Source organism: Lupinus angustifolius, unplaced genomic scaffold (assembly GCF_001865875.1).
Source record: "Lupinus angustifolius cultivar Tanjil unplaced genomic scaffold, LupAngTanjil_v1.0 Scaffold_22_144, whole genome shotgun sequence".
Lineage (NCBI taxonomy): Eukaryota > Viridiplantae > Streptophyta > Magnoliopsida > Fabales > Fabaceae > Lupinus > Lupinus angustifolius.
In genome coordinates, this window is record NW_017719899.1 from 20,901 (window position 1) to 48,271 (window position 27,371).

Consider the following 27,371-nt stretch of genomic DNA (forward strand, 5'->3'; position numbering starts at 1 on the left):
AGTATATAGCAGCTTGTATGTGCACTTGTCAAGCTATTTGGATGGAGGCTTTACAATCAGAATTGAAGATAAAGCAAGAGGGTGGGATTTTGTTGACAGTGGACAACAAATCAACAATCAATTTGACACTAAATCCAGTCTTCGTGGCAGAAGTAAACACATAGAAACTAGATTTTACTACATTAGAGATCAAGTGAGCAAAGGGAAAGTAAAGTTAGAATTTTGAAATTCTAAAAATCAAGTGGCTGATGTTTTCACATAACCATTGAAGAAAGAAAGGTTTGAGAGGCTGAGAATGAAGATAACTGTAAGAAATAGGTAATGAATGTTGAATTAAGGAGGAGTGTTAAAGAAATAATGTAATTTCAGCATTAATAACAGAAAGTGAGGAAAGTTTCACCAGTAGAAGTTTTGGTCATTCTAGCCTTGTTAGTTTGTATACTTTCCTAGCATATAAAGTTTAGTTAGAGTTAGTTGAAATTTGGAAGCTATAAATATCACTTAGACATTTCAAAGATAAATGTTATAATTAATATTCAATCTATTTTCAATACAACTTAGTTCATTCTTCTTCATTATTCTTGATAATACACATTTCTCTCAAACATATTTTATTTTCATTTTTCATTTGTTTTCTGCAACTGCATTTAGTGTGCATATTGTTTCTCTTTAACTGGCTGCTTGGTGCATTGTGTATGCATAGGAGATTGTTTTTTGTGGCCTTGGTTTAACATATTTTCCACGCCTATACAAACCCTCACAATTATATATAAGAGGGATCAGTTTACACTCAAGTTATGTTACATTCAATCTCAATCATTCATTTTCTTAAATCCAACGGACCAAGTTGGTGAGTGCAATAAGTTATCATATGGGTAGGTGTAATAAATACCTACCCATATGATCTGTTGGATTTAAGAAAATGGATGGTTGAGATTGAGTGTAACCTATTGTAACTTAATTTAGGCGTAAATGGATTACTCCTATATATATATATATATATATATATATATATATATGAGGAATGATATGTTTATACCCAAGTTAAATTACACTAGTTACACTCAATCTCAGTCATTCATTTTCTTAAATCTAACGGACCAAATGGGTGAGTTGAATAAATGACGAGAGAAAAAAAAAAAGAAATCTTAAATAACTTTTAAGTTTAACCCTTATGGTCCGTTGGATTTAAATAGATGAATGATTGGGATTAAGCGTAACTAGTGCAATTTAATTTGGATGTAAGCGGATTCCTCGTGTGTATATATATATATAAGGGATCCGTTTACACCCACGTTTCGTTTACACTAACTACACTAAATCTCAGTCATCCATTTTCTTAAATCTAACGGACCAAATGGGTGAGTACAATAAATGATAAGAGAGAAAAAGAGAAATCTTAAATAACTTATTGCACTCACTCATTTGGTCAATTGGATTTAAGAAAATAAACTGCTGAGATTTAGTGTAATTAATGTAAACAGAACTTTGGTGTAAATGGGTCCCTCCTCATATATATATATATATATATATATATATATATAGTCAACTATTCATGCAAAATGGATAACAAGTGTAATCCTTTAAATAAAGAATGATGATAAATATAATTAAGTTAAACAAAATATGATATATTATAGAGGCATGTCCAAATATTATACGAATTAATATATATTCATTATTTTTGGTTAGTTACAATATAATATAAGAATGATTTCAACAATATCTTTTTAATGATGCATTTTATAATGAATCAAAAATATTGAACTGACATTGGTTCTTATAATGTTTGAATTTGCTTCGACAATATATCATATTTTAACCTTAATTACATTGATAACCATTTTTTTTCAAAGATCATACTTATTTCTAAGTAATTAGTATAATATATGTATATAAATAAGTGATATTTGTGTATGTAAAAAGAATGGGTGAATTGTCCAATTTCAGTAAAAAAAAGGGTAAAACTTTTTTTTGTTGGAGTAAATTATACTTATATATAGCATATAGGAATCAGGTGTGCTTAAAGAAATTCAAAACATAAGCATGATGTATTTAAAGTATAGCCTCTTTAGCACTACACTTTATTTAGTAAATTAATGCTTCATTCTCCCATTTTCTGGGCTTGAAAAGCTCTTTCATTCCAACGAGCTCTAAATAGAAGTCTGTATAAATAATAATCAAAACAACTTCAAAGTTCCTTACAAAAATAATTGAAGATACGAAACATGCACTTGGAAAAATCGTATGCTAAACTAAATCATAGTATGTGCAGAGAATAGCAGTGAGAAAAGAAATGTGAAAGCACCACTCATGGAGCAAGAGAATGATAACTACAATAAAGGTTTTTTTGTACTACCGAAGTATCACCTCATCCTAAGAATAAGAAACCTTTCGGGGGTGACTACTCCTCCAACAAGTGAGGCTCCGAGGAAAGGTTGATATTAATAAACTGCGATTAGAGCTTACTTTTTAAACAAATTTATTATACGAGTTTTAAAGGCAAATATAGTTAAATGACAGTATATACACCGTAGCAGAAGCAAATAAACATTCTCCTTATGTCTTTAGAATAACGTCAAAGGACATATTACAAAAAAAAATCATTTATACAGAAGCAAATAAAATCCAAATTACATAATTTAAGAAAACCGCAACAAAACACCCAAATTGTAATTAGCATCCTTATATTTTCAACCCTACGCTTCTTAGAAACTACGTATAAAACGGTTAGAAATTTGTTTTCAAACTAATATGCAAAACATTCTTAGATCAAATAAAAGTATATGTAATACCCATACACTACTTCCACTACCAGTTATAGACAAGTAATGAAAGAGATGAGTAATGGAAAGAGCACATATATGACGATTAAGAAGCATCAGGTTCACCCTTCTTTTTCAAAATTCCTCGACCGGGCAACCTTGAAAAAACTTTGTTAATTGGAGTTGCTGGTACTGGTATCAATTTTCCAACCACAGCAAGAGGCCAACTGAAAGTACAAGGTAGATAAATACTGTTAGAGCTGGTCAATTATAAAGTTTAAATTTTTTAATTGACATGACATGTTTTCATAGGTATGGGACCGGATTTGGGACAATAGATCTTTGTTCTTGTAAAACAAGCCTTGTAGTATAGTATTTATTGCAACAATAGGCAATTCTATCAACAAGGATTCATTGTTGAACACACCCAAGTTTTTAGAAGTTTTACCACTAACTTCTAAAAGTATCCGTAACAGCATTAGCCTAGTTAATTTACCTTTTCCCCTCCCCCAGCATACATCCGCAGCCTAACTCTATATATCCTTTCTCGCATTGACAAACATCACACACACCGCTCCGGCTTCATTTTTGCTTGTGCTTTTGTCGAAGTTTGTGTTAAGATAAGTCACATATCGGATGGGAATATGGCCAAACCATTTCTTATAATGCTTAGACAACTCTCACCCTATGATCTAGCTTCTCGTGTTGAGTTAAATCTAGTGATGGTATCAGAGTCTGACCTTCTCGATAGGTCACCCACAAACCAGTGCTGCAAACATCACACTCTAGATGTCCAGTCAGAGGTGTGAGCTGTGTATTAAGATATGTCTCGCACCGGATGAGAATATAACCAAACCATTCTTATAAGTTTTAGACAACCCTCATCCTATGATCTAGCTTTTGGGGTTGAGTTAGGTCTAGTCATTTAGTTTGGTTCAGAAAGGATGCAAAATTCTAAAACTAGGGTGTTTGCAAGTGTGCGACAATGGTAAGAGTGTTTGCAAGTGTGCTACAATGGTAAGGGTGTTTGGTAGAATTGTCCTCCAACTAGTACCTTAATTCCATTTGAGCACATGACATCTCTCATCAAGGACGACCTCTAAAACACACACAAGAGCAAGAAACACTTAGCATTTTAATGGAGAAGATTTTAACTGACCTGATCAATCCAATGATGATAGAAATGAGCCACTGCTGCCAATTAAGCCTGACAGTTGTAGTGAACTTGCCAAGAAATTCAATGATGATAATCTGATAAACAGAGGCAATTTTTATGGTTGTGACCTTAAGAGTTAAGAATATTTCATAAACAAAGCCAAACAACAAGCGAAAACATCAAATAATACAAACCTGAAGCACAACAGTTAATCCCACTATTCCCATAAAGAGAAAGTTTTTAGTAACTCCCTTGAATATGTTGAATTCATCTGGCTTTCGTGCATTAAATTCATTAAAGACCTACAGTTTTGGAAGCATACTTGAATATCATTTACATGAAGAAGAAAAAAACATGTCGGATAACAAGAAATGTGAGCATGAATATAAGGTGTCAAATGAATTGGACATCCATCTCATGCCATAACCTTTTTCAAACATTCAAAGGATTTAGCAGGAATAGAAAAAGGAGGAAAGAATTCAACATCAAAATTGATAAGAGGGAATGGTAAGAAAAGTAAGAGATAATATAAGGTCACAATCAAGCAACGACGGAAAACTCCAGAGCACAGGAAAGCCATCCAATAAATTTTTGAATAGAATTACTTATATATTCCTTTGCCTCTCTATGAATCAATTGGTCCCTATTTTATTTTATTTTTAAAGAAAAGCAGTACCAAAACTTCACTAAAGAGAATTATACTTCAAATAATATGCTGTCCTGCACCTATTCAAAAAATTCTATACCTTTGTACAATCCTGCATACCTATTAGTAGTTCAGGAGAAAATCGGTAATCAAGACTATCGTACATGTGCTCAACCACTACTAATAATAGAAAATGAAGAGGATGAAAAATATATTCCTTTTCAAATTAAATTAAATTTGTAATGGAGCTTTTAATATAAGAGCACTAATGTGAGACAAATAAATAAGGTCGTGATTCCACCAATAATATTATGGAAGCTTGAATTTTCCCTGCATTTATATACTTTTAGTTGCAAGCATGTGTTCCCCCTTCCCATCCCAAGTCCCCATAAACACAAAACAAAGAAAAATAATATAAAATATGAAATCGCATCACTAAGCTGAGAATTCTGTATTTTCCCATTCATTAAAGGGTGAAGATAAGGGCTTACTTGAGAGAAAACAAATGCATTGAAGATCAAAGTGTTTTTTACTTTGATTGCATGATCATGCTTCTGATGAGCAAGACCCAGAATGCTCACACCCCGGAAATTGAGAACAAGCAAAACAGACACTTGGTACATAGCCTGAAAAGTTCATATCATTGATATCCCAGTCAGAGAAAAACAAACACTTTATTCACAGTAGTAATGATGACACAAACTCTAGGAGTACTTCCAAAATTCCTCAGTTGGCTGTTTGTGGGTAAGCCACCTGATAAATAAACCCTGCATAGTACACCAAAAGGAACTTAATAAAAGAGGTACGGAATCACCTGTATCAGTAAATTTCTCCACATGATATTTGTAATGAGAGGTTCTCTGAAAAGCATAAAAGATACTGTGAATTCTATCTTATAAAAACCAACTACATTGATAATAAAGCTTCAAAACAATAGTAAGCAAATGCTCATCTAGTGCATTATGTAAATAATATAGCTATGGTTTGTGAACAATGCGTATAATATAAGCCCATCATTCAAAAACACATTAAGTAACTATTCACATGCATACTCAAATTCAGCATTCACTTGCATAGTGATGGCTAGCGGAACCTGGATTTGTTTTGGAAAAATTTAAAGAGCTTCACTGAATAGTCCAAATGATTATAGCCTTCTGTTTTTGCATTAGTTTTGGTCTTGCACATTCTATTCTCTATTTAAATTTATTTCTTCTATTAAAAGAACAAGTGACTATGGTTTTGAAAGTGATGTAAACTAAATACGCCCATATTCACCAAAGAGATATGCCAATTCAAGCATCCCTAAATTTAGCCTTAACTAGAATCTTTATGGCTTCTGGCAACTTTTTTTTTTTCATCTGCTGAATTTCAATTTATTACACCCTGCTCTTTTTGTATTCCTTTAAGGATATTAATCCCTGGCTTTGCACATAACTCCTTTAATCTTTAAATCTCATTCTTCTATTGAAAGAACAAATAAAATTTAAAAGGTTGGCTTTCCCAATTGTACTGTATCATCATTCCTAATTTTCCAAGAACTGCATAACACTAGAATAACAAATCATACAAATATCATGATCCAAAGTACGAAGTATCAATCAGAAGAATGATAATTCTGACCTTCGACCCACTGGACGACGATCCATGAGGTGATCCGTTGGTGGTTCAGTAGCCAAGGCTAGTGCACCCAGAGTATCCATAATAAGGTTTACCCAGAGAAGCTGTAGAGGAAACAAAGATATAAGGTTGTCCTCCTGAATAAACAATCGTGTAAGCACAAGCCAGAGAGAGAAAGCAGACCTGGACTGCATTTAGTGGGACATCACCAGAGGAAATTGCAGCAACAACATTTATAACAAGAGCTGCCACATTGACAGTAAGCTGAAACTGGATAAATTTCTGAATATTGGCATATACAGACCGCCCCCATCTGACAACCTACATTTTTGGAGAAAATTGGAAGTCATTGCCACCTATACTTCAGATATAAATTTATTGCCAGCTCGGATAAAAATAATATCCAAAGCTAAGCAGTGCACCTCAATATATAGACTACCCATCAAATAGTAAGTATGAAGAAAAAAAACTTTTAGTTCTCCGTTTCTACTTCTAGTAGGGCCAGAAATAGTTCTTCCAGGTCAGTGTTAAACATGAACTATTCATTAACAATGAACCAAATCTCCAGAATTTAACAATTAGAATTGAAGAGAACTAACCTTCACAACTGAAGCAAAATTGTCATCCAAAATAATGATATCAGAGCTCTCTTTGGCAACTTCTGTACCTTGAATACCCATTGCAAGACCAATATCGGCCTATATTCAGAATAGAAAGAATTTACAAACACAATCAGAAAATAAAAATAAAAAAACTTGTTTACTTCACAAGAACAAATATTCCTGCACTGGAATACTAGTGATTAATAAGTTCAAACTTTCAAAGTACAAAACCATGATAATATTCAACAGAATCATTCCACATAAGGACTTGTCATTATAAGATCATGTAAGATCAGCACACTACAAAAATATAATAGACAGCAGTTGCATAGCTATACTCACCCAGTGTACCATTAAAATGTTGTCAAAACCAAAACAACACAAGCTTAATCACACGCACACACACAGAAAGCATGAAATGCTATTCAAACCTCATGTAGTGCAGGAGCATCATTTGTTCCATCCCCAGTTACAGCCACAACATGTCCCTTCCTCCTCAATGCTTGCACAAGCAAGAGCTTGTCATTAGGAGATGATCGTCCCATAACCTATTACACAGTATTGACAATCACTGTTATTTGCCAGGTACAACACTATAAGATCATATAAGTAAGGTTGTCATAATAGTAGGATTTTACCGATATTGCTTCAGCAATTTCTTCTCTCTGGGCATCTGATAAGGCACGAAATGTTTTCCCTTCAATGATGGTTGGCTCAGTGGCATCAGCAAATGAAGCAAGTATACCACATTCCACAGCAATAGCTTTTGCTGTTTTGACATTGTCACCAGTCACCATTTTTACCTAGGATTAGAAACCAAAAACAAAATTCAACACTGTTTTGAGGATGCAAAGCATATAGCATTTCTTAATTTGAATGCTCATTTTGCAGCTTGAGGAAAATCAGATCAGATAAAACTAATAATAGAAAAACTGGTCCTTGCAATTTTAGGCATCACACTCAAAAGCAATAGAATACATTTGGTAAAGGAAACTGTTTCAGTCCATATAAAAAATGGTACTGCAAGTGAAGGTGTCCTCACCAGTATTTAATGTAAGCTATAAACCCCAATTGTGAGGATTTATCTTCTACGAAAAAAGTAGTAAATTAGTAATAATTCCATCTAAATGACCTTTAGCTGGGTTTTTTCCTCTAATGGGAACACAAAGCCCTTACCTACAAGTCTACAGTGACTCAAATTCTCCAGACACTGCATCATGCAATGTAGTAATTAAAAAATGTTCCAATTAAAAGTGTTATCAAATAGCAGCCATGGCGGCACCATGGCTGAATGGCATAGTGGAATTGCTGAAAATCGACCTAGGAATGTCATGGAATGGCAGGTTTGCAACAGTGACACCACAGGTGTAACGGCAACTTGAAGTTGAGAAATCACTAATCTGCCCTCATGTGCAGCTAATTTATAAAATGCAACAGTCTTTGCCAAGCTGCTCTATGTTACCATATTTGTTGCACATCTGACTCCCCATTAATTGAGGCATTCTTTGGCCTTCCTCTCTTGGCCAGGTAGGGAAACTCCTTCACTCTTGTTTTTCATTTCGTTTTCTTTTACTTGCAAAGCAGACCCACTCTTTCCCTCTCTAAAAACATGGTCATAAACCACCCATGCATTAAAGGAACGTGGCCACAAAGCAAATTTTCCTCCGTCTACGTTTCACCATACCAAAGTCAATATACTTTTTCTTCATTTCACCATAACAGAACAAAATTATATTTTCACAATTTTTTCATGTCTTTGTATACTGTTTCTTTTTATTCTTTTGTAACCCAACCCAGCAATGTCCATTTTGCCTAGATTCTTAAGAAACATTCCAACAAGCTTTACATGATTTGTGCTACTTATAGCAGGTTCAATATGCTAGAAAATATAACTGTGTTTATTATCCTTGGTATGATTAGATTTTTATTATGTACACATTTTTTTCCCTATAATCTTATGAACTTTTAACATGGCCACCATGCCTCGGCAATTTCTTAGAACACCATCTGCCACGATTACAAGGTTAATTTTTCAATTGCCATCATGAGCTATTATCAGCCATAAATAACACTTGTGCTAAAATGTGTTATAATTGAACATGCTTAACATGATAAGTATCAATATGGGAAACCAAAATCAAAGGTTGGACCTACCTTAACCCCAGCTTTTTGGCAAAGCAACACTGCATCTTTGACACCAGGTCGACAAGGATCCTGCATTTTAATACATAAATGACACACCCAAAAAAATTACAAGAACGGAAGGAATTTACATGCAGAAATATATTTTCGAGTCCAACCATGTCAAACTAGATACACAACCCACATATAAGATTTAATTAGATCCATTTAAAATAGCAAGATCAAGACATAGGAAAAGGCCCAATAAATAAAACAAAAGATAAAAAAAATTCCCACCTTCCTCCTAAGTCCAAAAAACATGTAGCAAAAGTAGGAATCAATTTAAGAATGAATAAACAAAATATAGACAAAAACGCTAATGACTTTCAAGTTTAAATTAGAGGGAAAAAACCATGAGTGTTAGGAAGCAAGAGAAGCCTCCACTTTGGAAGGTTTACTCTAGGAGGAAGAGTGGGCCTGGAGCAAAGGGGCCTATTTGATTGGACAGGGGTTTAGTTTTATTTAATATCTGTTAGTTGGTTAAGTCTAGTCTATCTTTATTTGTTAGTTGGTTAAGTTTATCTCTATTTATTAGTCGTTATCTAAAGCAAGATTAAGTCTTTACCTTAAGTCTTTGTCTGTTACGTTATTATAAATAGGAGTACTATCATTAGGTTAAGATTATGTTTTGAAGTATTTCAGTTGTAAGGGTTTTCCCTTGGAAGAAGGTTCTCCTTCTTGGATTGATTAGGTTTAATTTCATAGCTAATTTCAGAAACCTTCTTGGATTGATTTCAGTTTAATTTCATACCTAATTTCAGAAATATATGTCAGACTACTGCAACAAGGAGATTGTTCCAGTTCCTCTATCTGGCTTGTCACAAATTGTACAATATTTCTTGCAGTCAAGGCCTTGGATTTCAGAAAACCAAGTGACTATTCTTGGAGTTCTGTAGTGGACAGACATAGTCACCCAGAGGATGCTGGTGAAGGGGAGCAATCTTCAAAGCTATTTGTTTCCGCTCTTTCAGAGCCAGATGAGATCTTTGTGCCCCTGTGAGATCCATGGAACCTCAGTCATCTCTCACAAGTTGAAGTTTTGTGTATGGATACAAGTAGTGTTTCAAATAGTGGACCACATCACGTGATGCAGCTGCAATATCGTGGTTACGGTGACCGCCACAACCGCATCACACCACAATTGCGGTGTGATACCGAATCACAGTGATGCGACTGCCACAGGCCGCAACGTAACCACATCGGACCGCATTTGGACCGCATCGGGCCACAACGCAACCGCATCAGGCCACGATCCGCATCGCAACGACCGCAGTGACCACAATCGCAGTAACATCAACTACAATCGCAACCACAACCGCAATTTAAACACTGGATACAAGCAATTGAAATTGCGAAAGATACAATCTGAAGCTATTCGGGATAGGTTCTTAGGGGTTAAATATCCGCTTCTAATCATAAATTATCTTTCCCCTTGCTGCTGAATATTCTGTTCTTGAAATGCAATCCAGTGGCCACTTTCTTGCATGCTCAAAAGGAGTGTTTTTGCCAGGAAGAACTGTGCAGATATAAAGTGCTGATATTAGGAACCTTTGTTCTTACCTTTGCTTCCACAGAGGTTGTCTTCCCATACTGAGGCTGTTTTATATCCCTCCCTCAAGGAGTTCCGTAAAAAACAATTAGTTCGAGAAGTTCGATGTCTGGAAGGATTATCCAAACGACTCTTGAACAGAACTGCAACAAAGAATGCCCCTTGTTGGCAAAAACAATTAGGGTCTATGCTCCTTATTGGTTAGAAGCAGCTAGATGTCCACTGACATTTAGGATTCTGAATGTCAGGAAAAGACGTATTCCAATGATTGCTAGTCAGTCTCAGAATGACATGAAAAAATGAATAATCCTTGAAAAAATAATTGAAGAGGAAATTTATAATGGCTAAAAACTGCATCTGCTCTAAACTCTAATTTTTTAGCCCTTTCAGTGGCTATTGCACAATCAGGAAGTGAGCATTTTAGACCTGTCCAAGATCTTTCTCCTCTTGGTGACATGGATGGGTTGTTGGATACATATGCATAGACTTGGTCAAGATATGTTCATCAAGTTGAGCATGAAGATACATCAAAGGTTTCACTGCTTTTGCATGCTTCTGATTCAAGGATATCCTTCGTGTGTTGTGGGATTGACTCACATGAAAAAATCCAGGTGAAACTAGACGATATCAATTGGTCATTTCCCCTTCAAATTTCAAGAGAGGACACAATTTCTGTTGTTTTGAGAACACATGTTGGTGCTATAAAATTGTTGAGAACTAAAATTCGTGGATATGAAGAAAGATCCCGTTTAGTTCTGGTATTCCACCTTGGATCAACTAATGGTCCTATGTGAATTGACAACTGGACAACAAACAAGGCACTTCGAGTTCGGGGAGGAGTATTGTTAGGAACCAAGAGAAGCCTCCACTTTGGAAGGTTTACTCTAGGACGAAAAGTGAGCCTGGTGCGAAGGGGCCTATTTGACTGGGCAGGGGTTTAGTTTTATTTGATAAGTATTAGTTGGTTAAGTATTAGTTGGTTAAGTCTAGTCTATCTTCATCTGTTAGTAGGTTTGTTTTATCTTTATCTGTTAGTCTTTATCTTTATCCCACTAGTCGCCCTCACCTAGTGGGATAAAGACTTGGTTGTTGTTGATCTATTAGTCTTTATCTTAAGCAGGATTAAGTCTATCTTAAGTTTATCTGTTAGATTATTATAAATAGGAGTACTGCCATTAGGTTAAGATTATGTTTTGAATTATTGGGTTGTAAGGGTTTTCCCTTGGAAGAAAGTACTCCTTGGATCTTTTCAGTTAAATGTCAGAGTTAATTTCAGAGTTCTTTCTCTTTTCCATTGGCTGTTTATTGTTGGACATTTTAAATCATAACAATATGTACATCATTAGATAAGATTGACACAATGAGGATATAAAACCATAAAAGTATTACAAAGATGAGAATGATTGGCATGTTTCAAGAGAATACAAATACCTTAAGACCAACAATGGCAAGTAAAACAAGATTATCCTCCGGTAAAGACCAATGAGCAAGTAGTTCTTCACTAGTCGGAACACTCTCCTTTTCATATGGTCTATATGCAATGGCAACACAACGTAGACTATCAGAAGCCATGTCTTCAATAGCTTTTCTGTAAAATGCCATCTGCAAGGGAGCAAATTTTCACTTATAAGAACTTACAAAAAATCAATCAAAAATTATTGATGAGTGCCAAAAGCCATTCAAACAGCTCATATGCTACTTTTGTTTGCTTAACAACCTTTTGAAATTCTCTAATCATTAATAAATTACAGAATAATAGATTTTCCAAAAGGACAAGAGACACAGAAAACGGGAGGGGTGAGAAACATGATGTGTGCTCTGAGATGATTTCCAAAACTGGAAATGAAACACCAATAAAAGCAATGCTTTTATTTAATCATTGATCTTAATATGTAACATGTTTGTCATACCTTCTCCTCATCCATCTCCACCAACTGCTCATTTGCATCAATATACGATGTACAGCAAGCTAGGACTATCTCAGCAGCACCTTTCCAATGTATATGGACTTCAGAGTTAGCCTGAAAGTGAGTAGAAAATTATTTGGCTTACAAAGCAGATACGTATAACATTAAAAATGGGCGGCCTAGTGCCCAAGCCTCCCACCTAGTGGGATCTGGGGAGGAAGATGTACGCAACTTGACCCTCACAAGGGAAGAGGCTAGGGTTAGATACCTAATAATGAATCAGGTAATCTTGAACAGAAGCAAAATATCCACACAAATCAATTAAAATGCAAATAAGATAGTACCGTCTGTATTGCAACTCCGCCTCGTTTTTTCTCTGAATTGAAAGGAAAGACATGTACGATAGATGATTGTGATCTAGCTTCCTTAAAATTCATCCCAAGCTGAAATTTGATATATACATAACTAGTAAGCAAGTCTCCCAAAAAATTGAGAAACATAGGAAGTCATGAAACAGACCTTTAGTGCCCAATGTAAAATTGCCTTTTCTGTCGGTGATCCAGAAACCTCGACATCATTACCAACCTGTAGATGGAATTATGCAAAAAGTAATTGATCTTGTATGTTTTTGCTACTATACAACTTTATTTTTTGCAGTGGGTGTTATGAATTCAAGCATACTTCGGGAACATAAACACTGCCGTTGGTGTTCTGTGCAACACCTTCAATGAGCAAAGTGTGAAGCATAGGAGAGAGCTCTGACTTGTTGTGAGGAGGATCAATCTTTTTCCCACCAGCATAAGCCTCGACCACTGTCATCTGTTTCAGGGAATTTATTTATAAAACTAAGAGTTAAAAAACAGGTATGAAGCTTCTCAACATATTCTCCTAAATAAGCCAACAGATGTGAAGCTTCTCAAAATGTTCTCCTAAATCTCCTACTTCAAAGAGTTTTGATGGATATCACATTGACAGGATAGTTGAAATCTTCAACTCCTAAATTGACTTCAAAGCTGAAAGGTATTTTACTTGACACAAGCTAGCAGACACACATACCACAATGGTGAAAAAAATTTGCAATTATAACTTCATATAATTTGCGATAAAAAATTATATTGTAAATTAAATACTGCAGCACAATTAACCTGATTCATGGTCAATGTGCCAGTCTTATCACTGCAAATGGTTGTGGCAGAGCCCATTGTCTCACAGGCAGAAAGCCTCCTCACCTGCAACTCAATGTGTTAAAACAGAGCTTCCCATAAAGGCATGTCAAAAGCCAAAAAAAAACACAAACATCAAGTGGCATACCAAAGCTTTATCGGCCATCATTTTTCTCATTGAGTAGGCTAGTCTGTAACATATTTGAAGGAAAAAGTGTGTAAGTACAGATAAATAAGATTTGAGATAGAGAAGGAGAGAAGATAGAAAAGAACTAACATGATATAGAAAATGCTATACAAGGATGAGAAAGAAAAAACTATGTCAGATAGGAAAATACTAAAATAGAACAATAAGCAAGAGCCTTGGATTTCCTTCTGGACTCATATTAGGATCACTCTCAGTTTTTACCAAAATAAAGCCACCGAGAGAAATATGAAGTTAAATTTATAAACCATTTTAAACTGATGTACAAGAAAAATTGGCAAATTCATCCACGATGTGCAATGGCACCAATGTTAAAACACCCATTTATTACTAGGCGCTAAAATACAGTAAAACTAAAAGTTTGGATCAAAATTAGCATACTTACGTTAAGGTCACTGCTAAGGGAAGCCCTTCAGGAACTGCAACAACGACAATGGTGACCTAAATATATTCAATGGGTTATATCACTTCATAAATAATACTTGTGAAGCCTACAAAATTAATGAACATGGAAGTGTCTTTGGTGGCATCATGCATGCTGCACATACCGCAACAGTTATTATCTTTATTGCTCCATCAATAGCATCACCAACTTTAGTCTTTCCTGCTTTAAATTGAACACTACCATCTGGGTTTTTAGTATGCCCAGAGAAATATCTGCAAAAAAGTTGCCGTTTAGAACATGCATGACAAAAACTACTACTGAATCACACAGAACAGCATATGGAAACTATATGCCAATAACTAAGTTACCTGGCCAGTAGCACAATCAGGACAAGAGAAGCAACAGAAAGTCCAACAATACCAATGAAGGTGGCTACACCATTTAGGCGGACCTATATTGGGAACTTATATAGGTAAATAAACTGTAAGAAACAGAATCACTCAGTAAGAAACCAAAGGTAAGAGGACCTGCAAAGGTGTTTCTTCACCACTGTCTTCTGAAATGCTAGCCATTAGAAGCCCCCATTCAGTATTAATACCAACACCGGTTACCTGAGACAACAAGAAACCAGTACGATCAAAAGGTGAATAATCAATATACTGAACAAAATAATTTTATTCGGAAATATTAAACCAGTACAATTAATAAATGAATAATCAACATACTTAACAAAAATAAATTTATTCGGAAATATTCCCCAGCTGGTACACAATGTAGTGGCCCTTGGGATAATTACCACCCACATTTATCAGCAAAGCAACTATTATATGTTATTAACTACCTCAGCAATCATTCGAAAGTTCTTAATTGTGTAACCTAGAATTAAGACAGCATACAATAACAAAAATGTAAGGCAAAAGGAAGTAAAAATTACAAGCATGGTGCCACTGCCATCTGCAACTTTACATCCAGACATCAGAAAAGGGTCCTTAGAATCCTTATGGACCTGGAAAAAAGAAAAATCATTACAGAAAAATAGGAAAGTAATATTCCAATTCCCATGAGAAAGAAATGAATACTTACAATTTTGCTCTCACCAGTCATACTTGATTCATCAATTGAAAGAGAGTGACCAGTAATCAGGATTCCATCAGCAGGAACCTAGAAAGAGTAAATAAGAACATAACAAGAAAAATGAAATGCAATATTTAGGTATGATAATCAAAAAACTACAAATAAAGAAGTGTAGGTACCTGGTTGCCAATATTAAGTGGTATAACATCACCAACAACAATATCATATATTGATATCTCAACCCTTCTTCCACCTCTGACAACCTTGAATCCACAAATCCAAATATAAGATTAAAAAATGACAAGAAAATCGCTGTCAAAAATTAGGTATCAAAAGGTGTTGTCGGTGGCGGATGGTGGCCCAAGGCGTTGGCCAAAATTCTGGCATCATGGCATTGCGGATGGCATTGCAGACAAATAGCGGACATTATCATGACGGTTCACAAAAATAATTAATAATATGATACACACAAAACAAAACAAAAAGTATAATAATAGCATAAGCCACATAACATCACATTAAGGCAACAAGCAACAAATAACATAAGGTTCAATAAAATTCATCTAGTTGTTATATGCTGTTCGAAGCAGTATTTGAGGTAATATTTGAATAAGTTGCTGCCGCAGAGAGATGAAGTTGAGGCAAATGAAGTCGTGCCGGCCGCTGGAGTGAGAGAGAGAGAGAGAGAGATAGAGAGAGAGAGAGAGGGGAAGTGAAGCACGGAAGCAGACTAACAAGAGAGAGAGGAGAAATGCAGGTGAAGAACAGAAGCATAGAGAGGGAAAAAGGTTCGAAGCACAAAACAGAGAGAGAATGAGGTTTAATTTAGGGTTTACAAATTTTGGGTAAAGACCAAAATTGCACCTAAAAACCAGAAAAAACTCAGTAACAGCACCATGTCCGCCATTCCCATCATGCACCGCCACCGCCATGGCGGCGCGAAATCACCAGATGGCAGACATGGCCATTTAACGGGTTTTTCCAAAAGGTGACTGTCGTTCATCCTAGAACCACCACCGCTTTCCACCATGGCCGCCATTTGACAACACTAGTACCAAAATAAAGTTTAGCTTAACCAAAAAATAATCTCCATACCTCCAGGTGAATATTTCTCTTCTCTTCATTTAGGTTCTGAAATTGAAGTGACTGCTTGTAATCACTTATAGCTACAAAAAGAGGGAGGCACGAAAGAGAGTCAATGGCCCTTCAAAGGACAAACTAATAAACATACAATTGTTAAAATAACCTCCAAAACAAAATATGAAGTGGAAAGGGAGAAGTCCAAAATACACCCATCAATTATGCCTCATGGCTACATTAGTCCTTCAGCTTTCATAATGTGCAAAGGTCCCTAAACTACCAAAAGAAATTAACGACTATCATGATTTTGGACCACTTACACTTTTGGAAGTTTAGACACTGGCACACTGCACATTTTGAAAGTTGAAGGATCAAAGTGCACAAGGCAAAGTTGAAGGGTGTAATTTAGACCTTTCATTACAGTCAAACAAATTCCTTAACAACGATAAACATTAGAAAGATAAAATAATATACCAGTAACAACAATAACAAGAATAACTGCAAAAGCAATACTTCCCCCATCATACCATCCTTCCTTAATTCCCTGCAGAAGAAAATTATTTCTGAATTAAATGCAGAAAAGTTATTCATTAAAAAGATATATCTTTCCTTATACAATTTTACTTTAGCCTTCTATAAGGATATTTCATTAGAAAGTTACAGGTCTGGAAACTCCCCTAACATTATTAGCACAAAAGTTCAAGAGCCATAACTAAACTCCAAAAGGCTCATACATTGAAAATTTGAACTTCGCATATTTATATAATGACGTGCATAGTTCAGATCAAATTAAATATTCATGCATCATACACTTAAAATCTACGCTGGTAATCTGGTATATAGACAGTGCCAACTTATTGAAAGCTACTAAACTCAATGAAGCATTCTGCACTAATGTATATTAAGGGTTGATCAAAAGGAAGGCAGCTACCATGTAAGCCATGGCAAAATCCATGAAAACCAACAAGGAAGAATTACAGCGGAAAGTGCAACTAAAAACATAGAATTCGTCGGCATCATAGAAAGTAATATGTAGAAACCAGCACAAGCTGTTTGAAGATGACTGAATTGGGAGGGTGTAATAATTGAAATTCAGTGTGAAGTTTGGAAATGGATATTTATAGGATGAAATGAGTCCATGTCTTCACCCCACCGGGTACAAAAAATTGAATCATAACTTTCTTAGCCAATCTCACCTCAGATTTTATCCCCAGTGCCAATGAAGCTGCAGCAGCTACTATTAAAATAATCAAGGTCAGATCCTTGCAAGCATCCCACAAAAACATCTGTAAGACGTAACAAAAAGCAAAGAGGTCACTGCAATGTACCCTCAACTAAGCGAAGACTATAAAAGCATTAAGCACCCCAGGGGAATCAAAGTGCACAAAAGTTTACCAAAAAGTTTCTTCCCTTCTTTCGGGGATAATTGTTGGAACCAAATGCGTTCCTCCGTTTCAGTAACTCAGCTTCATCATCATGAACGCCCTTCTCTAAATCAGTTTTCAACAAATCTGATATCCCTGCAACCTGACAGTGATTCAGAAGAAACATATGAAAACTTATTGCTCTGAACGATACCAGTACCAGGTAGAGGAAAATCATTCCAGGCAAGCTTACCCCTCCATATTGTTGCAGAGCAGTTGTATCATGATCCCTTGAAATGGAAGCAAGTTGCTCTTGTCCAATTGGAAATTCACCGGTTGAGGTCGAAGGAGGTTTTATGGTTTCTAACATTAAAAGCATTAATCATATGAATATTGAAAGTAAAAACAGAAAAAATATGTTTTAAACTTAATACTATGCTGGGCCAAGCCGCAGAAAAGGTTAACTGACTAAAGGAAAATGGAGCATCAAGTATTACTACACAAAATGGGCTTGTCTAACAAGATTGTCTCAAATGAAATTGGATATATCTTCAAACTGCTTAAAATAAGATATTGCTACAAACATTATGTATCATGTATCATCACAAAAAGGACAGCAATAAAAACCCCATGTCCAAGTTGGTGAGAATGAAAGTAACTTCAACTCATTAGGTACACATGACCATCATACATTTTTAGTAAAAACTCTTCAAATTTGCTGGAGATTGATAGGCTATAGAACTTAAATGATGCTATGTTGAACAGTTGATATGTAAATATATACAACAGTCAACACTCAACAGACTTAGTCAGTGAGAATGAAGTTGCGATAAAAGTATAGAGGAACTCTTAATAGTAAAGGGATAATTGGTCCATGAAAAACATGATAAAACACAAACAGATCAAGAACCTATCTCTGAAATAATGTACAAATTTAAAGTGAAATTGGCAATGTCAAAAAATTTATAATACCCCACTTCTAAGATGTAGGCTTCCAAGACCAATATGCAGCTATGAGATTACTATTGGGTTACTGATGTGGTTTCTCTAATAGAAATCAAAATGTTAAAACAAATATCAAATCAGATCTTGACCCTAGAAGGTTTTCCAGACTGTTCAATTCATCAGATGAATAGATGGGCAGCAACGTCATTGATCTATTACTATTTATGAACGATAAGCAAACATGGTTCACATTACCCAAGAATAATTGTAAACATCAATCGCTTTTGCTCCTAACTATTGGAACTGGCAACATGACTAGTCAAACAGATCAAATATCTCACGGGTCACTGAATGACTAAAATAAAAAAGGATAGCAAAGATTTCCCGCCAGGGTAAATTCTTAAAGAATCAGAGTACTTAGAATCTAGCTACCTCAAAGGCACTTATTACAAGTCAGGAAATAGGAGTATAATTCAGTGTCCACAAATAATAACAAGCACAACCGAATAACTAACCATTCGCTTGCCCCACGGGCACTGCTGCTGCTTTGAACAGGTGTGCTGCCTAATGTAGGAAAATGAATAATTAGAACACTAAACATGTGTAACATGAGCATAAAAAAGTACATTTGAAAGAACCATACCCTAATGGCTTGTGCATGTGCTCTTATCTTTCTCAATACTTGCTTCTTTTCCTCTTCTTTTTTCAAGTCCAGAGTGTAACGAAATCGACGAGAAGCATTAAGCACAAGAGCCGCTTGCTAAAAGAAATTAAATGAGATCGTTATCAGTCATTGAAATAACATTAACTTCCAAGCAACAAAAATAAATACATATATAGCCGCAATTCTGTATTTTTCCAGCTAATTTTCAGGAAACCACTAAAAACCCACCCAGAGACTTCCTCCATAAAATTTTGTTTAGAACAGGCCAGCTTACTCATTCTTCATAAGCCCAGACCACTTTGGGCCCTTTTTCTTGCAAGAACCTAAACAAATCTCATTGCCGAAAAACTCATCTAATTGTCCTTGCAGTCTTAAGCTTTCTAGGTCATTCTGTTGGCAAATATCGCCTTGGTCAACATTTAGTTTCCAGACATGCTCATTCCCTTTTTCCTTTGCTCTTAACTCCCAGAGGTTGTTCAGTTACATATAGGTTGCTTACTCTTGTTGGCTTGGATTTAACAGGTTAAGAGGAGAATGTCTTCGCTTTCTTCTCTGCTCATGTACACACTACTGTTCAGAGCAATAACCCTTTAGTCTGAAATTTCATTCTTGACTTTTTGCAACCCTTGCCTTACTTTGCTCCCATTAAAAGCTAACTCTATCGATGCTTTACACGAAGAGCATATCAAAAGCTCAAACCTCAATCCTTTTTTATGACCAGATTTATTAGACTAATCCCTAATCCTCGAACCTAGGTCTTCTTAAATCCTTCATGGTCTAGTTAAGAAAAGAAAACGGATCTTTTTGAAATGCAAAAGTTTTGGAATGACATGTACGGGGTAGACTTCAGATTAAAAGTGAATTAAACCAAAAGTAATAGACAAAAAATTTTACCTCTGACCCCTAGACATGGATGAACGCAACCGAGTACTAACATTTAACTAATGCAATATCATATCTGTGTTATAGCTGCATGAATGCTAAAGCTTCTGGTCTTTGTACTCGCACGAATGAATCTTTCATGTGTTCAATATGTACCTCTACACTGTTACTTTCATATAATGAAATATAAACTGCCAATTTTCTTGATATTCCTATATGAGATAACTATAGATACGTTGTACAAGTTTCTTTTTTAGTCATTTTTGTGTCTCTTTTTCCTCTCTCAAGTAGTTTATAAAAGATATACATGATCTAAAGCCAACAAAGAATCACAACAACTACAATAACTATGAGACATCGTTATTCAAACAAAATTACACTACTCTCTGGTTGTGTCATTCCCTTGATAATCTTAATCCACAACAAAAAATCCAAATATTTCTCCACCACATAATGGTCATCGATTCAAATCCTGGAAACAGTTTATTCCTTTGCAAGGTAAGGCTGCTTATATCTACTATGCTCACACTCCATTGGAGCCTCATGCATTGGGCCGCCCGTATCACCGCCACACAAAAACCCTATCCAAGCAATTTTACACCAAATCTACCTACACAGCTACACTAACATCATAGCAAGCTTTACTCTACAGACACATCTATGCATATTCAAAATTTGCTTTATTCTACAAACAAATCTATACATATTCAAAATTCAACTAAAAATAGAACAATTACAAAAACAAAAAATACTCTAAATAGATAAAGAAACAAAAAATATAAAAAAGAGAGAGAAAAAACATACTCTCCAACGCTTGAGTCGTTCAAAGGAAGCGTTCTTAGTGCTGGTAATATCAAACGGATCAGCTAAATCGGCGTCGGAAAAGTCACCGGAGCGGTTACTCGCAACACCAGCTTCAATATCATTTTCCGGTCGCCGGCGGCGAGGCGAAGAACCATTCGCGAAACCGTTACTCATTTTTTTCCGATAACTGTCGCAGGAGAGATGGCACCGTAAGCGTTAGATTACTATTATAGCTTAAATCAATGCATAATAAGCAGAAGATGAAAAAATCAGTTTCTTTCAACGGTTCTTATTAGTAACTGAACCAATGATTCTTCTTCTACTTCTTCAAAATAGATCAAGGAGATTTAAATAGAGTTTGTGTTTTTCAGAATCAGAATCGAGATTTTTTTGCTTTTGCTTTTGGCTTTTTTAGTTAGCTAGTCTTCTGTTTTTCTATCACTTGCAATGTTCTAGGAAATTTCTCAAACTTTCATTTTCAAGTTTTTTCAAAATTTCATTATTTATCGGGAAAAATATCTAAAATGGAAAAGAGGAAAGTTCCGAGAAATTTGTTGACTCACGCTACTTGAACAGATTAATTTCAAGTAAAAGGAAATTGTTTCGTAATAACTAAAATTAAAGTAGGGAAAATGTATGGTACATTTAATGTTTGTATATACTTTTAAAAAAACGCGAACTGTTGCTACTCAGTACATTTGTTCAGAATTCAAATATACTATTATTTTTTTTATAAATTTAATAATAATTAAATATGAATTATGAATTGACTAAATATCATGTTTTGATATAGATTTATGAGAAAAAATGCTATAAGATAAGAGTTTTCTACTTTATCAATCTAACATTCACTATCTATTATTAATTTTTTTTAAATAATATTTAAATAAATAGTGAATAATATATTGTAGAATGTTGATATAATTTTTTATATCGTTAGTGAATAAATATTATATTGTCTATTATTACTTAGTTTAATTAATTCAAAACACATATTCGACTAATGCCTACTAACCATAAAGTATATTACCGGACAAAAAATATTATATTACCAAATATAACTTTTAAGTTTAAGAATATTATGCATCCTTTCTATTTTTTGTTCCTCCTTGATTCCCTAACATTTTCCATATAAAAAGCTAATAGTCAAATAACAAGACTTAACAAAATCAACAAAGTTATGATTGTTTGTCCTTTATTTTCCTCTATAAGGGATATTAGCAATTGCCTCATTATATAAAATTATAAATATTATAGTCAATCATATTTCACATATCACGAGTAGGGAATTAAAAATTTGGCCGGATAAAATACTTTATCACTAAATTTAAACCCTAAGTATGTCATAATTAAGTTATGCGTATACCACAAATAGGACATCTCCTATGATGTATTTTGGGATATATATATATATAAAGGAATAAAAGGATATATGGTATTAAATACTAGGTCAAATTTAGTGCAAAAATTAGTAGAATTTTTTTCTACATATTTAAATTGAAATATCATATTATTAAAAATGATTTAATATGTATATACTCACAATATAAATGTTTTTATATTGTCAACAAATCTTCTACCACTCATATATTAATAATTATTGACTTTTAAATAAGACTAACGCATATCAATGGTGCATGATGTATTAACTTGGTAACATTTTGTTCATATACCTTGTGACCTTTGGTATAATTAATTGGTTATGACTCTGGTGATGTAATTCTTTTTTCTTTTTTTTGTCTTTGGTTTTTCGATGTACCAAAAAAAATATACCTTGTGACCTTTGGTATAGTTAATTAGTTTTTATTCTTGGTCTTTGTTCCACTTCAGCACATTAAAGCCTGTAAGGAAAACCTTCAAGAATTAGAATAGCAATGAACTCCAAAAGTATTTCAGAAACCACCAACACTTTAATTCCATTTATTATGTAATAACATTACTAAGCTCATGCCAAAAAGGTATAACGTTTATTCCTTTCTTTTTTTCATTTTCCACTTTTCATGCCTATCATAATAATAGAATGTTCTCTACCTTTTATATTTTTGGTGAGACATGCTCTTCGCGTTTATAATTAGTGATGATGTGTTTTTTGTTTTCAAAATTAAACCATTAATTAAAAACCCAACATTAACGCAAAAGGGACGCGTAAACTCTTAATTCTAATATACCTTATACTTTAATATTAAGTTATACAACATATCGACATCTAATGTCTATACTATAGTTAAATTTTTGGACAAATATGAGGGGGAAAATGTAATATTTATGCATTATTAGTATACAGTTATTTATAGTCACTATATTGTCTATGATATATTTGGATTATTTTTTGAAAAATCAATAATGATTAAAATATAAATAATCAATGATGTAGTAATATCATATAAACTCATATTTTGTTAGTGCATGTATTTTTCTCTTGCAAAGTATTTTCCTTCTAATATATAGAATGGGAGAAAAAGATGTATAATATGATATTGTAAAAGTTTTTTATATTATCAGTACTACATTGTTCTTCATATTTAATCATTATTGTTTTTAATACAAATGATAAAAATGAATGTATATATTGACGGTATATAAATCTCGTAGACCAATAAGGTGTTAGCTTAGTTTATAAGGTCTCATTAGATCCTCAAAAAAATCAAAAAGTCAAGGATTCGATTATTGGGAATGATATTCTTAGGCCAGGGAGGAAACCATTCACCCCAATGAGGATGAATTCATAACTTAAAAGGTAAGGATATATTTTTTATAATACACAAAAAATATAAATTTGGTAGATAAATATTACAATAATATAGAAATGAAAGAGAGGAAGAAGCAATATTAAATCAACTAAAGGAGTGTTTAGTGGTTCCCAATTTCAGGTATAAGTTATGTGACCATGTCGGCAATTTGGGAAGGGTGCAACGTGGGTTCATTTTATTTATTGAGCTGGCCTTCTATTTTTTGTATCTTTGCTTTACTATTTAATTTGTTTATACTTCTTTCGTGTCATCGTTACGAACGAGACAGTTGTACCACATGAATATAATCTCCCAACGGCAACACTTTATGCACTTTCATTTAACCCTTTTCAAAATATATATAAAATGAGTTTTATATATTTTTATTGTTTATCTGTCATTTATATTTTATAATTATTGATTGTTCAAAAAAATAAAAAAAATAATACAAATGAATAATAATGATGTACAGATATACTAACAGTTAATACATAGATATTATATTATTCTATATTGAACAGTTACTTAATATATGGTATGGTAATAGTAAGTAATTTATTTAGGTAAGCAATTTATCATTATTTCTGAGGAACGAAAAAAAGTAATACAAATGAATGATAGATGATATAATAATATATGATATAGTAGATTTGATGTATAATTAAGTAAGGTAAACTAGATAGGTTTAGGTAAACAGAGAAGAGCAATTAACAAAAACCACATACCAACACATCAATGAGGAGTGTGAATGATAACTTTTGGTAGTGATGATGATTTATGAGAAGAGATTGCTTTGGTTATAAGGCACCCTAAAGTTGAGTCTTTTGGCAAATAATTCTTGAAGTGATGAGGATGAATAATGAAAAGAAGAAAAATTGTGGTGATCTATTTCTAGACATGACTTAAAGAGAGGTGAGTTTTTCCTACTTTATATGGAGGATGAATTATTTGCCAAAGAAATCACCTACCTATCATGTGAGGAAAAAAATCACCAAACAATCAACAATAACTCATTTTCTTGCATTATCGGTCCATATATATTAAACACATTAGATATCATGTAATTTGGTATTTAAGAGATATATTTATTTTGTGCTATAAAGTGGATCTCACCCTATAAATTTAGAGGAAAAAATGTATATATTGAAAGTGGAAGAGATTTAGACACTACTAGTGCTTAGTCACTATTCTCTATTAAAAAAAGTAATACAAATGAATAATGGATGATACAATAATTATGTATAAATCTTTACACTTACCATATATAGATATTACATTTATAAATTTAATGTTATATTATGAGGAAAAAATTATATATTCACAGTGTAAAAGTTTTATATATTGTTCATTATCCATCATTTCTTTATTTTTAATCATCATTAACTCTTTAAAAATGTAACATAAATGAATGGTGGATGGTGTATTAACTATGTATAAATTATTTTATTAATGATGCATATATATTATTGCGATAAATGTTATACTTATATCTAAGTCATATCTATATGAAATAATTAAGTTTGCACAAAGTCTTTAGAAATTAGCTGTAGTGAATCCCATAGAAAATCATAGTAATAATAGTTATAAAATGCAAAGATATTCATTATGGCAGCACTTACACGCATGTTATGTTTCTACCTGTGAATTTGGTGTGAGTCACAATTTATAGCACTATCTTCCGTGTGTAATGGGTAACATTCAAAATGACCATAACTTAATCACACTTATACAGCATGCAGAGCGTGAAATGAATTATTGATGCACGCTTCAAAAATTGTAAATAACAATTATTTTGATATATCCGTTCTGAAAATATTTATTTTAAATATGTGCAACAAGGAGAACATATTTGTTGTAAACATTACATTTAAAAATATATTTGAAATGTGTCATTCAACATTATGAGAAAATATTATTGTACAACTATAACACTCGAGTCTGAGTAAATATTGTATGATAAAATATCAACACAATACTAAATTCAATGTAAAATGTCGAATATATTAGACAAATTGAATTATGAATGAATGCAAAAAATTGTTGAATAGTGTCTTAGAATCTTAGGTTAGATAGTTTGGAGGAGATATTTATAAAATTTGGTAAGAAGAGGAGATCAAATGAAAATTAATCTAATTTTCACAAGTGAAGAGAACAAGAAAAATCACAGATAAAATAATTAAAAAATATCTATGTAAAATATTAGGTTAGTGTGCATGATTTATAGTAAAATATTATGGTGTTTGATCTATGTAATTAACCTCATACAATAAAATTGATGTGTAATTGTTTGCGTTATAAACTTTCATATTTTAGCCTCATGGTGAGGTAAGAAAGGGATATCCCAATACAATTAAATATTTTAAACAATATTACAATACATAATTAGATTAAATCCTTTTCTGATGTAAAAAATTTAAAATAAATAATACCATAAAATAATTACAAAAAAGTTACATGCTACCATATTCACTTTATTTTTATCCAAAAATGTAGAGCCCACTACTCTCAGTGTTAGGAAAATCGATCCTCTCCATTCATGAATAGACAATTTGTTGTTTTAATTCAAATTTTTGATAACAAAATATGATTTTATGACCAAAAAGATAAAAGTGTCATTGTTTATTGTGTTTTGTATGTTATTATATAGTGATTTGTCATGATTACTACACATCAAAAGAGGTATATGCACTGCATAAGCTGACATATATTGACTTTAGTTTTTGTGATATTTAAGTATGGATAGTTAAAAAATTATACCATCCGTATATCACTAATATATGAGTGATGAATTATAAACTAATGATGTAAAAAAACTTTTTTATAGTGTTGATATATAAAATATTTTCGCTTTAACATAGTAAGGATATCCCCTTACCCTATAAATAAAGAATTAGTCTATCACTTATAGGAATTAAATCCTTAACTTTTCGGTCATTCTGATTATGTAATAAGATCTTAGACCAAATCGCACCTTCAATATCCATTCTTCCATCATTTATGTTAATTAGCAAGATAGGTAGAGATTAATCTCAACAACTTTTCTTTTGCTCTATTCTTTTTAGGTAGAGATTAAGTTCATGCTAATCATTGTGTATTTCAAAAGAATAACAAACCAAAAAAAACTACACATCTACATAAGTGGAGATATTTATTTATCCAAGTATTGTTGAAGTTAAAGTAGCATAGACAACATCTTATAATTAAACCTTTAAATACCATATAGTTCAAGTAGCCTTCAAGATTAAAAGATTTTTACTGTGAAAAAACAATTACTGATGACTAGTTATAAAGTTTACATGCATAAATAAAGATATTATGATTGATATAAACATTTTATTTTAAAATATAAAATTTTCATTTACCAAAAAATTATTCTATGTATGTAGTACTCCTACTATAACACTTCCTCACAACCCTAACTAATTTCCTCTCTCATTTCACATGGAAAAAAATAAAAAAATATTTCATCATCTAAATATTGGTTAAGAAATTATTACCTTCACAAAAGGATGCTTCAACTGTATCTTCCTTGAGCTATATAATTACAACATTTGATGATAATACAACTCAGAATCATCTATGTCTGCAACACCAAAGAATTGAGATATTATCAGAGATTATTCATCCTATTGAAACATATATAAGTTAATTAT

General features: G+C 33.3%; 1 protein-coding gene across 3 annotated transcripts; it reads right to left on the reverse strand.

Annotated features, from left to right (window-relative positions):
- Positions 1-2,544: 2,544 nt before the first annotated feature.
- LOC109338372 (calcium-transporting ATPase 8, plasma membrane-type-like) lies at positions 2,545-27,301 on the reverse strand. Of its 3 annotated transcripts, XM_019575589.1 has the most exons (35): positions 27,216-27,301; positions 22,763-22,830; positions 20,990-21,176; positions 19,283-19,399; positions 19,155-19,203; positions 17,948-18,057; positions 17,726-17,857; positions 17,527-17,616; positions 16,805-16,874; positions 16,346-16,416; positions 15,430-15,513; positions 15,260-15,337; positions 15,111-15,182; positions 14,704-14,787; positions 14,545-14,627; positions 14,340-14,448; positions 14,177-14,232; positions 13,735-13,777; positions 13,569-13,652; positions 13,105-13,242; positions 12,943-13,008; positions 12,768-12,866; positions 12,427-12,537; positions 11,948-12,118; positions 8,941-9,000; positions 7,425-7,589; positions 7,218-7,334; positions 6,784-6,882; positions 6,368-6,505; positions 6,188-6,288; positions 5,382-5,427; positions 5,059-5,193; positions 4,116-4,223; positions 3,925-4,016; positions 2,545-2,992 (listed from the first exon to the last, which is right to left on the reverse strand). In XM_019575589.1, exons 3-35 carry the CDS (start codon positions 21,161-21,163, stop codon positions 2,872-2,874), a joined length of 3,273 nt encoding a protein of 1,090 aa, XP_019431134.1. In that variant the 5' UTR covers positions 21,164-21,176; positions 22,763-22,830; positions 27,216-27,301; the 3' UTR covers positions 2,545-2,871. The 3 variants fall into 3 exon arrangements, with proteins under 3 accessions (XP_019431134.1, XP_019431133.1, XP_019431135.1); XM_019575588.1 differs by lacking the exons at positions 22,763-22,830; positions 27,216-27,301 and having other exon boundaries at positions 20,990-21,391; XM_019575590.1 differs by lacking the exons at positions 2,545-2,992; positions 3,925-4,016; positions 4,116-4,223; ... (2 more) ...; positions 22,763-22,830; positions 27,216-27,301 and adding an exon at positions 5,200-5,334 and having other exon boundaries at positions 20,990-21,392.
- Positions 27,302-27,371: the final 70 nt, after the last annotated feature.

What these genes read in the sequence shown, in the direction of transcription:
- LOC109338372 (XM_019575589.1), bottom strand. Translation starts at nt 21,163, where the DNA reads ATGAGTAACGGTTTCGCGAATGGTTCTTCGCCTCGCCGCCGGCGACCG. An exon ending in TGACTGGTGAGAGCAAAATT is followed by an intron (nt 15,183 to 15,259) that starts GTAAGTATTCAT and finishes TCTTTTTTCCAG; the next exon opens with GTCCATAAGGATTCTAAGGA. An exon ending in TAAAGATAATAACTGTTGCG is followed by an intron (nt 14,233 to 14,339) that starts GTATGTGCAGCA and finishes GAATATATTTAG; the next exon opens with GTCACCATTGTCGTTGTTGC.